At 43.0% G+C, this 10910-nt stretch overlaps 1 protein-coding gene across 1 annotated transcript in view; it reads left to right on the top strand.

Moving 5' to 3' along the window:
• The window catches only part of kcnk2a (potassium channel, subfamily K, member 2a), a 20878-nt gene extending 10265 nt beyond the window's left edge, over positions 1–10613 (top strand). The window contains exons 4-7 of the mRNA XM_062523022.1: positions 1945–2105; positions 3506–3692; positions 5627–5766; positions 10257–10613. Coding sequence (XP_062379006.1) covers positions 1945–2105; positions 3506–3692; positions 5627–5766; positions 10257–10583 — 815 coding nt within the window. The 3' untranslated portion in view covers positions 10584–10613. The remainder of the gene's footprint in view (positions 1–1944; positions 2106–3505; positions 3693–5626; positions 5767–10256) is intronic.
• The last annotated feature ends 297 nt before the right edge of the window (positions 10614–10910 follow it).

Genomic DNA, 10910 nt, shown 5'->3' with positions numbered 1-10910 from the left:
CACACCGAATGCATTTTCCACTTTGCAGCGTGGCTAAGTGAGCTTTTGTAGCGTGACGTGTGACAGTGCTGCCATTTCCTTCCATCCCTCTTCCCGTCACAATGAAAATCATCTTGCAGGAAATCAATTTTTATGACTCTTCCAGGGCTTTTTGGCTTAATTAAGACTTCAAAGGAGGACAGATTGCGTGAGGAGCAGCGGGCCCACCTTAATGAGGCGATGGGAAGTTTAGAGCTAATTGCATGATTGGAAGGAGGGATGGAGGGATGGAGGGATGGAGGGAGTGCTCCTCTGTAGAGGCTGGTGCAGACAGGCCACCAGCAGCCTCAGGGTTGGGGAAGGGTGAAGGAGTGGTACCAGTGCTGGTGGTACACATTACAGTGGTTTCCCTATCTTCCATTAGAGTGTCTGAGGTCTTTTGTTGTTTTCTATTTCATGGCCTCTTAGCTGCTCTCTCTCTCTCTCTCTCTCTCTCTCTACTTGTGTCTTTCTCATCTTTATTATTCTTTCTTTGAAACCACCATTTGAAACCACCTTGAAACCACAAAGAGCACCTTTTCACTGCTGTGTGTCTTTGCCTCATGTTGTATAGAGTAGAGTAAGAGGCAGACTCGTGCACTAACTCAGCCCATGGTTGACTTCAGGAAATAATGATGCTAAGAATCACTGTTGTGTGTCCCATACAATTGCCCACTAACATTCACACAGACTGTAGGTGGAAATATATAAAATATGTGCATAAAACATTCACACCATTAAGAGATATAGGCTTAGCTCATATTAGTATTTTGTAGGTCACCTCATTCCAAATCAATATTTCTCCTCCTGAATGCCAGACCATACACATCTGTGAGCTGCTTTTATCTGAGCTCCTCCATGCCTTCTTCTTGGGGCTGGTGAGGAGCTGCAGCCAGGCTGGGGAGGCCCAAGGGGATAGGGGAGATTGTCTGCATAATCTACTGGAAAGCCTTAAAACGCTTCTGAGCAGACAAATGAGCCAGCCCAAACCCAATTCTCGTTTGAGGAGCTTCTTTGTATCCTCTGACCTTTGTGAGGCTGGTTTTGTGCTAGGTGAGAAAATGGCCCATCTCAGCCCTTATCCCGCGTTGTATCATTTCAGTGTGCTATGGGAGGGGTGGAAGGGATCGCTGAAATCCTTAATAGCCCAATTGGTGACCTCGTCATAATGCTTGTTATGATGTTCTACTGGATGTAGCCTAAGCGTAGCCATGTAGCACTTTTATGAAACAGTTAAAATAAATTATTCATGACTTGGCATGCAAAGCCTGTCATGAAATGAAAAGTCATGAATGTCTGAATTATTTACATTGACTTAATGCATATATTGCATAGAGTAGTGGGCCATCGTCCTCAATATATTATGGTCGTTTTCAAACTTCACATTAGTTTTAATGCAGACCTTCTGCTATTTCAGAGCTGCAGTGCCAGCAGTCCTGCGCGACATGTAGAATAAGTCTAGTTTCAAAAACATGGGTTTGCTCACATTAGGGTCAAGATTAGGAGAAGATCATGCTTGGCAGCTGGCTAGATTTCTACTGGTTTGTTAGTCACCTGGAACCCTATAGTCCTACATGAGGAACTATGAATGAGGGAGAACTACAGGAAATCAGAGCAGGAAGAAGAAATGACATGTAGCCAAACACCCCATATATGGCCAAAAAAACCCTTTTATTGGGTCATACCATTATAGTGTGTAATTTTATGGTTTAATTGCTTTTATTAATAATGGGTTTCAGAGGTTTCATGGACTAAAACCACTGATATAAGAAAAAATAGAAAGTCACCCTCAACCTTACACCTAATGGAATAATAAATCTGAGAGGGCGACAACTTTTTATTACTTTTTTATTTATAATTACTTTCTGTTTACTGTTTTATTGGTCAGTGATTCAGCCCAGCTTATAACCTTAATTCTGTTTCCAGGTTTTGGGAATATCTCCCCGCACACAGAAGGAGGAAGGATCTTCTGCATCATCTATGCCTTGCTGGGCATCCCACTCTTTGGCTTCCTGTTGGCTGGAGTAGGAGACCAGCTGGGCACCATTTTTGGGAAGGGCATCGCCAAAGTCGAGAAGATGTTTGTGGTGAGTGAGTGCCTCTCGAGCATGTATTGACCACTCTTCCAATTGAATGAAACAAAAATGTTTCCAGTAAGCATTCATAGTTTCAGAGACATTACAGCTTTGTGGTTTGGGTTGTGTCCTTGAATGTGATGTACAGTAATTCTACTGTCTTCATTAACATGGTCTGAAATGGTCCTGATGCGTATCATGTTATATAACTATACATGCATGACAGAATTATCATACAAAACATGTCTCTGCACCCATGCGTCTGCGACCTTCTCCTTCATAAGCCGGGTGACACAGCCTGTGTCTGAGGACCTCCACCATCCCCTCAGGACAGTGGCTCTGATTCGTCTGACTGCTGCTGCGCTCATGCTTGTGATGACTCAGGGCATGCTAAATAGCTCGCGGCTTAAACGGCATCTTCTGTTCCACTCATTTACACATACAATGCATAGTCTCCATTTCAGCTGTGACTTAAGGGTGTTACAGCACTGATAAAATGCTAAGCTGGAAAAGCAAACAGAGATCTAATAGATGACTGAATTATTCAGACAAGTATCACAGATGTGTATCTACTGTTTGATGGAAAGATGTGTTCAGATGCAAGCAGCCTTTATTTGTTTGCAACATTTCTGTGGGATTTATTTAAATCCCACATCCACACCTCAAAAAGCAGTCCATTACAAAACTCAGACTTGGTGAACTCCAAGTTGAAAGGATCACCCTGTTCCCTCCCATATTTACATGGTAATTTGGCCTAATGCACAACACAGACAGTTTACCACTCTGACACTTATTTGGCAAGACAGCACACCGACTTCTAAATGTCCTCGCTAGTTTTATGATGGTCATTGTCTGGACAAGTCCAACCCAGTGGTCACAGCTAGCCGTATGCCTGCATTAGTTGAAATAAGTACAGGGAATTTATTGTACTGGTGAAAAGTAATGGTTTTGTTTATGAAATTCTCTTCAGTGACTGATGGTAGTGTTTTGGTGTGCAGGGTTCATGTGGTGGGTAAATCTCACATAGGCTACACTGCCACTTTCCATCATAGATTTTATTAGTAGTGCTGTGTCTCAAACAACTGGATGAATATTTAATGTTGCTCAGCTGCTTGGTTTGTGGATATGTAGATATGTACAGTATTTAGATGGATGATAGCTACAAATACATATATTTCATAAATGTTTGTAATGACTATTAATGATGATTTAGAGTAACTATTTGCTCCTGTTGTAAAATGGCATTTACATTCTTTCAGATGCCCGAAGCTTATACTAGTTAACTTTACATTTATGCAGACTAACATCTAATCTTCTGTGTCTGCATACTCCTTTTCCAACACCCAAATCACCCAGATCCTCTCATTCTTACAGTCTTTCAACCACATCTCGTGTCTGTGTCTGTCTTTCAGAAGTGGAATGTTAGCCAAACCAAGATCCGAGTGATCTCCACAGTCCTGTTCATCCTGTTTGGGTGTCTGTTGTTCGTGGCCCTCCCTGCTGTCATCTTTAAACACATCGAGGGCTGGAGCGCGCTGGAGTCACTTTACTTTGTGGTCATCACCCTGACCACCATCGGATTTGGGGACTTTGTGGCAGGTAAAGAGAGTATACATACTGTATCTGATTGTGATTGTTTTCCACCTCTTGATTGTTCAATTACTGTGTGTGTGTGTGTGTGTGTGTGTGTGTGAGAAAGAGAGAGTCTCTCTGTTTTGCAAAACATTAGTGTTTACCTCAGAAGGAGAAGACATTTTAAAAACATTGTTTCTGAAAATCAATCGTAGAATATAAGCAGCAATCAAAGAAATAGAACACATCCTAAGTATTTCCTAATACTGTCATTATATGCATGGTGTATTGGATTGGAGCTGAATAAAGACAAATGTTTAGAAAAAAATCCACCTAAATGCTACAAACCTGATAGAAACCATCTTCACCGTCATGACTACTGCCAGACTTTATGGATCAAACAAGTAGTTGTAAATATTGCATGGCCCCCATTAGATAAACACAGCACCCAAATAAGGTGCAGCACCATGCGTTGCCAGGCTAGGTTGACTTGGCCAAGGATTATTAATCGCACATGCTTGTTGACACTGGCCACATAAAATGGTTTTGGTGACAGAACAGAGCTGCCATGAATTGCTTTATTGGGGCCATGGGAGAGCAGCAGTAGAGCATAACCATCATCCGTGTCCATGGACACATGCCAGAAGCACCCGGAAGGGTGTCTCCCAGAGGACCCTCTATCACACTAAGTGAGGGACCTGTCGCCCTCAGTGTTCACTTCATCCATCAGGAGGTCGAGGTGCAACAAGCAACCTGCTCTGTGTCATATGAGAGGTCACCATGTGCTGAAATAGATGTTATGAGTTAGGGCACATTCAAATATAGACTCAATCTGCCTATTCTTAACATTACCATTGACACTTGACTTAATATGTCCTTGCTCAACCGAGGTCAAAGGTCATTTAAAATAGGGACAATTCTAACAAAAACATGGCATGCAGCAATGGAGTACATAATGTATAGCCTACTTTGGCATGGTAATGACATTCATTGGCATTTTTTTTGTTGTTGGATGATTTTTTATTCAAAGCAAGGAATGTACAGTACAGCACAGGTACGCATTATGAGGTTACATCGGTGCTCCCTATAAACAGAACCTTTGACCTTGGTGATATTGTTGTGTTAATGGACATACAGGATGGTCCTAAAGGAAGGACACATGGAGTCCATATCATAACAAAGATGCAGTGATGCAGTAGGAAATATGCTGTTTTCCATTTGTAAATTGGCATACTGATGGAAAACAATGTATGCTTTTATTCCAAGCAAAGTGAATAGGCATGTGTTCCAAGGTTGTGTGAAGAGGCATGTTTCTGGGGAAACAAAACCTTGGCCTTGGTGATATCAGAGAGGGTTAAAGCGGAGCGAGAGGCGCAAACGTTCGACCATTTCCGCGTTCAGTTTTCGCAAAGGGGAGGGGGGGCGAAATCCCCCTTTAAGCAGACCTAGAAAGTGACGTTACATTTGAACTGAACTGCTTGCCGATCGATGTCCCACTAGGACGTCTTTGCAACACGCCTCTTTAAGCAGACAGGAACTGCTCGAATTTTGCTTCCATAGAGATGCATTATGTTGCTCATGTCAGTAATGAAGGATCTTTGGTGATATCATCACCTTGCTCATCCATATAGCGTAACATCAACTGGGAATAACCCAGGGTACAGTGTTCGACTACTTAATATAGAATCAACTGGGAACTGACAATGTTTTACTTTTTATATAAATATATACAATACAATTCTATTTAAGAATGTAACTGAGGACATGTCAGATAGACCTGGTTAGTGTAATTTTTGGTTGATGATAGGGACATGGATATGTTGCTAAAAGGTCACACAAATATGTCAGCAGCTGTTAGTGTCACTCTGACAGCACCTGTGTCAATTGAATTCTGTGTCAATTCTGTGTCCCTGAGTGAATTCATCTCCTATCCCCATTTGTAAATCCTGTGTCTCCTGCAGGTGGCTCAGAAATTGAGTATCAAGACTTTTATAAACCTGCAGTGTGGTTCTGGATCCTGGTTGGTCTGGCCTACTTTGCGGCAGTGCTGAGCATGATAGGGGACTGGCTCAGGGTCATCTCAAAGAAAACAAAAGAGGAGGTAAGTCATATTTGTCTCATATTTCTTCTTCACTCACGCAGTATCTGACCACTCACCATTAATTGAGGGCTGTTTACATAGTAGTTAGGATTGATAACATCAGGAATTAATGATACTGTTACACATACTATGGGGAGATAAGGGGGATTTTATGTTTTTCATAATAAGCGTAGATCAGATATGACAATGTTTGCTCTTTTCAATCTGGTTTCTTGGGTCAAAGATAGATAGCCACACAACAATTGTAGTCATTGTTGTTGCAAGAAAGGTATTTCAATCCAGTAAAGGAGTAAAGAAAGGGAAACATGCAAATAAATATTAACTATAACTATATATATATTAAATATAACTATTTGCCAAATATGAGGTTTCAGTTCTTAAGAACCTCGCATCTCTCAGAGTAGAGAAGCTAGAAGTGGTGGTTTGGATGAGGGGAGTGATTGATTATTTTGGTTGCACGGTTTAAGGTGCTCTCAGAGAACAAAGAATGGACTGAAGAGAGGTCACAACCAATTATGTCAGGAGCTTTGGTGACAACCTTTTCAAATCTCCATCTGTACTGTTTGAGCTCCTGTACCAGACAGTGAGGGTGTGCTTGATGACTGAATGATGTTTTGGTGTCAATGCAATGGAAAAAAGGCAATGAAGAAAAGAATAAACACATTAACTGATTTTAGCCGAAAGACATCGCCCGTGAAGCCTCACCTTAAATTATGAACTTAACTGAAAACAAGGATGTGTGTCCAGCCTGTCTCTCCAGATGTTCCATCACAGATTTCTCTCACAGAAATCAGTTCTTGCTGTGAGACAGGCTTTGACTGTACTCACTGTTCTGTTTGCCCAGGCTATACAGGGCACTATAAAACACCCCTCTCTCACTGTGCTTTGTGGGAATCGAGCATTCACAGGCTTGGTTGCCGTGTTTATTTTTCATTAACTCCAGCCTTATCTGGGCACGCTCGCTGCGTGTTAACTGCCCCATGAGGGGCGCCATGTTTCATGGACTCAGATGGCGACCCGTCCCCACCACCCCCACGCTTGTAAAAGGATACAACAACACATGCAGGCTGCCCTTGGGCTGAGGCATTGGTGTTTAAGTTGATTTGCGACACAGATAGGATCAATGTCATTGATCTGTGGCTTGCAGTTTATTGTGTTTGGCCAGTGATACCTCTGGTAATCTTGTCATTTCGCATCAGAGTCTCTATGACAGTGCTGGTCAATACATGGCCAAGTAACCTGCAACTCAGACACACTGATGACTACTGATGTCTGAAGCATCTGGGGCGCCAGGTTGAATGAGGCAGAAGCAGTGTAAGTAATGTAGAAGAGATGGTGTCCTTATTACTGTGGACAAGTGGATTAGGCAGGACACTGATCAGTCAGGATACTGTTTCTGCATTGATAGGCATTCTGTTGTTTTTTCTTGGCAGTGATCGCTTAGCACACTGCTTATGCATACAGGCACCTCACATTTTCTGTGCCTACTACGCCTCGTGCTTTTGTACATGTGCCCTGAGCGATTCCAATTGAAAAAAGTTCAGCTGCAAATGGAAAAGCGACCGACATCATTCGCGTATTTATTAAACTGTTGTACACTTTGCATTTTACAAGCAGCAAGCTGCCTCCTGTCTTATGGCGCCCTTACAACTTAGGGTATGCTCACACCTTTTTGACAAGAAAAGTCAGGCAGGGCGCTTTTTCAGTTTGAACATTACTAGACCATCCTGTTCCTGTTTTCTCAATGGATTCTGTTTAATGAAGATGCCCCTGATAGTAGAGGATGGAGACCCCTTTCAGTGAAACTCTGAAGCTCAGTTAAAGAAGTGTTCCTCAACGCCCTCCTTCCGTTTCCCCAGTCCCCCCACCAAAGGCTGTTTATGAATACATGCAGTCACCGTCATGTTTCTCACAAGCTGCTGCTTGGTCCTGACAACAGCCCTCCATCCCCAGACAACAGCTTTATGTGTGACGCACTCATAGATCTTCTTCCAGTGAAGGCATTAAAGTGTTCCTTGCCATGACAGATGCTTTTTGGAATGCACCCCGGCAATGGAGCGCCCTGAAACTTTAATGACTTTATTCATGTTTAGTGTCTGTGCCGCTGACACCCATCAAAACATCCCTCAGCCACGGTGGCCTCTGTTGCCCAATTAGTGCAGCGCTGTTTATGAGGAGGATGGAACTCGCTCGGTCTTGGCCTGAACGTGTCGGGTGTGTTGTGCTGCTTCTTGGAGTTCAGCGTTTCATGAAAGGCACAGAAATGTATTGATACGAATCACAAAGTGATTCAGCCTTACGGATATTTTTGGTGGCGCAAAACACTCAGCTAAGGAATAGTTCACATTGACAATCCTGAGCCTGTTAAAGATTAAAGGCTTCAAGGCTGAAGTTCCAGAGCAGTTTCAGCACTTCTGTTGTGAAGTGATCATTTCATACCAATTCACTCTGGATTCTCTGCCTCTTAAGCAACCAGTTAAACAGGAGTGATGCAATATGTTACAATGTCATGTCAGAATACACAGTATATTTATGGCAGGGCAGTTTGTAGCCATACTTTTTTAGATTTCATTTTTTCATGGTAACACATTGTGAAACGACTGCATTTGTATTTACAGACAGATTCAATATAGCCAGAACATTAAAACGGATGATTTCCCCCAGCAGAAAATTAAATGCAAACTGCCAATTAGTGCCTAATTTACCAAAGTCAGATTGCCTAGCTACAATCAAAGAGGTTGTGTGTGTGTGTGTGTGTGTGTGTGTGTGTGTGTGTCTGTCTGTCTGTCTCACACATAACCGAGAGAGAGACACACACACACACACACACACACACACACACACACACACACACACAGAGAGAAGCAGAGAGAGAGAGAGCAATTTAAACTGAACCTCTGAGGACACAACTTACCTCTGAAAAGTTTTTAAAAGCAATTCCATTGTCAGAGCACACCCAGAAACACATCATACTCTGTAGTTAAGCCCAAATACGAACATTAACCTTAATTAATGTACATGCAACATATCAATGCTCTCTTACTCTGTCATGTTTATGTTAGGATACAAACGCTGGTGTGCTTAGATGGCATCTCTTATCCTTGTACAATACAGTACTTACAGTAGCACCAACCCAAACAATCTGCTGAGTGAGTCCATCTATGCCTTTGTCTCACAATGAAAGAAGACAGTTGGCAAATGTTGGGTTTAATGCAAGCAAAACGTTTCAATGACCCACTTATGGCCTGTGCTCATTAATAATATATGTTTCCTCTGGGCGCCTTGAATGTTGCAGAGGAGCTGTAGAGCTACCCAGTTTCCTTGCCCTCTCCTTCTGATGTATTCTTTAAGGAGAAAAACAAAAAGATCTGTTACTGTACTGTAGTCTTCACATGATGTGTGGAGTCAAGAGCAGCAGGGCCAGTTAATGGACCTCATTTCAATACCTTGCTCACATTGTTTCTTTATGGACAGTTAGCATGAATGAACAACTAATAAAGGAAATTGTAATGTCCTTCTGATGAATTTCTGTGTACTCATTAAGGAAAGTACTTGAGGAAACAGCTTTAGGCTACAAAGTGTAAATAGGGAGTGTAATTTGTTTTCATCTTGGTGTCATTTCATCCAGGATGCGATGGCGCTTTAATTGTATGCATGCACTAGAGAAAATGTCCTGGAAACAGGCTTGTAAATGCCTTTAAAAGTAAGATATTTTGGATTAGCTCACAAGAGATTTTATAGCAGGTTGAAATGGCAGGTTGAAAAATAGTATACCCAGTTAGCCAAGGTGCAGTAGAAATGCTTATATGATAGAATGTGTATGTTAAAAAAATTTCAGAAATAATGTCAGAATAGAGTCAACATTAATGAGGGTACAGCAAATCTGGGTGACAGATTAGATAACTAAGACATTTTTGGACACTAATATTCTACCTAGATCAGCATTGCCCAGTACCATAGTCAAGAGTCTGTGGTAGTTTCAACTATAGATAGAACTACAGTATAACTTATTGCCACATTGTTGCATTGTCAGGAGATTGGCCACATTACAAGATCATGTAGCCTATTGTTCACGTTGCTGTTGTGATAGTCATAAAATCGTAGTAGACACCCCAAAAATTCGGACTTTTCGTCACGGTGTCATGATGCATTCCAGGCAATTGAGTCACTGGTCATGGAATATGTCACATTACAAGATGCGTTCCTTCTTTGGTGTCATTCCTACAGGCAATGTATAAGATACAACAAAATTGAACTGATATTGTGTAATCTGACCAAGCCATTAGCCAGACATGTGATACACTGAACAGCCCCAGATTGCACTTCAGAGTGTCCCATGTCTTGGAATACAATTCCATTTTGCAAACTGCCATTGGTATGTAGCGTTACCATCTTTAACTCATAGTTAGATACATAATAGAATCCCATCTCAGTTAGAGTGTGATGCCAGTCTGATGTTTGTCTCTTTACTTTTCCACTTTTCGCTGCAGGTCGGCGAGTTCCGTGTGCATGCGGCCGAGTGGTCGGCTAACGTGTCGGCGGAGTTCAAGGAGACGCGGCGGCGCCTCAGCGTGGAGATCTACGACAAGTTCCAGCGGGCGGCGTCCATCAAGCGCAAGCTGTCGTCCGAGCTGGGCCTCAACCCTGCGCAGGAAATGACCCCGGGCAAGCGCACCCTGTCGGTCAACTTCATCGACGAGCGGGACAGGGACCCATCCTTGCCACCCCGCACCAAAAACAGCAGCCTGTACTTGAATGGCCTCGGCTCCGACTCCCTGGAGCGAGGGGAGATCGCCATCATCGAACACCTCAAATGAGGCCTGGCTCTGGACCATCTGATGCCCATGCCACGGACAGTGCCACCAGTTTCAGACTGTACTAACAGCCTACTGTGGGAAGGTGGATTATGTCACCAAGCACCATCAACACAGTGTGTGTGTGTGTGTGTGTGTGTGTGTGTGTGTGTGTGTGTGTGTGTGTGTGTGTGTGTGTGTGTGTGTGAGTGTGTGTGCGTGTGTGTGTGTGTGCGTGCGTGCGTGCGTGCGTGCGTGCGTGCGTGCGTGCGTGCGTGCGTGCGTGCGTGCGTGCGTGCGTGCGTGCGTGCATTCGTGCGTGTGTGTGTGAGGCTGCGATTAGAAGCAGTC

The sequence above is a fragment of the Sardina pilchardus genome, chromosome 20 (genome assembly GCF_963854185.1).
Source record: "Sardina pilchardus chromosome 20, fSarPil1.1, whole genome shotgun sequence".
NCBI lineage: Eukaryota > Metazoa > Chordata > Actinopteri > Clupeiformes > Clupeidae > Sardina > Sardina pilchardus.
This window is presented reverse-complemented; position numbering and strand designations above follow the sequence as displayed.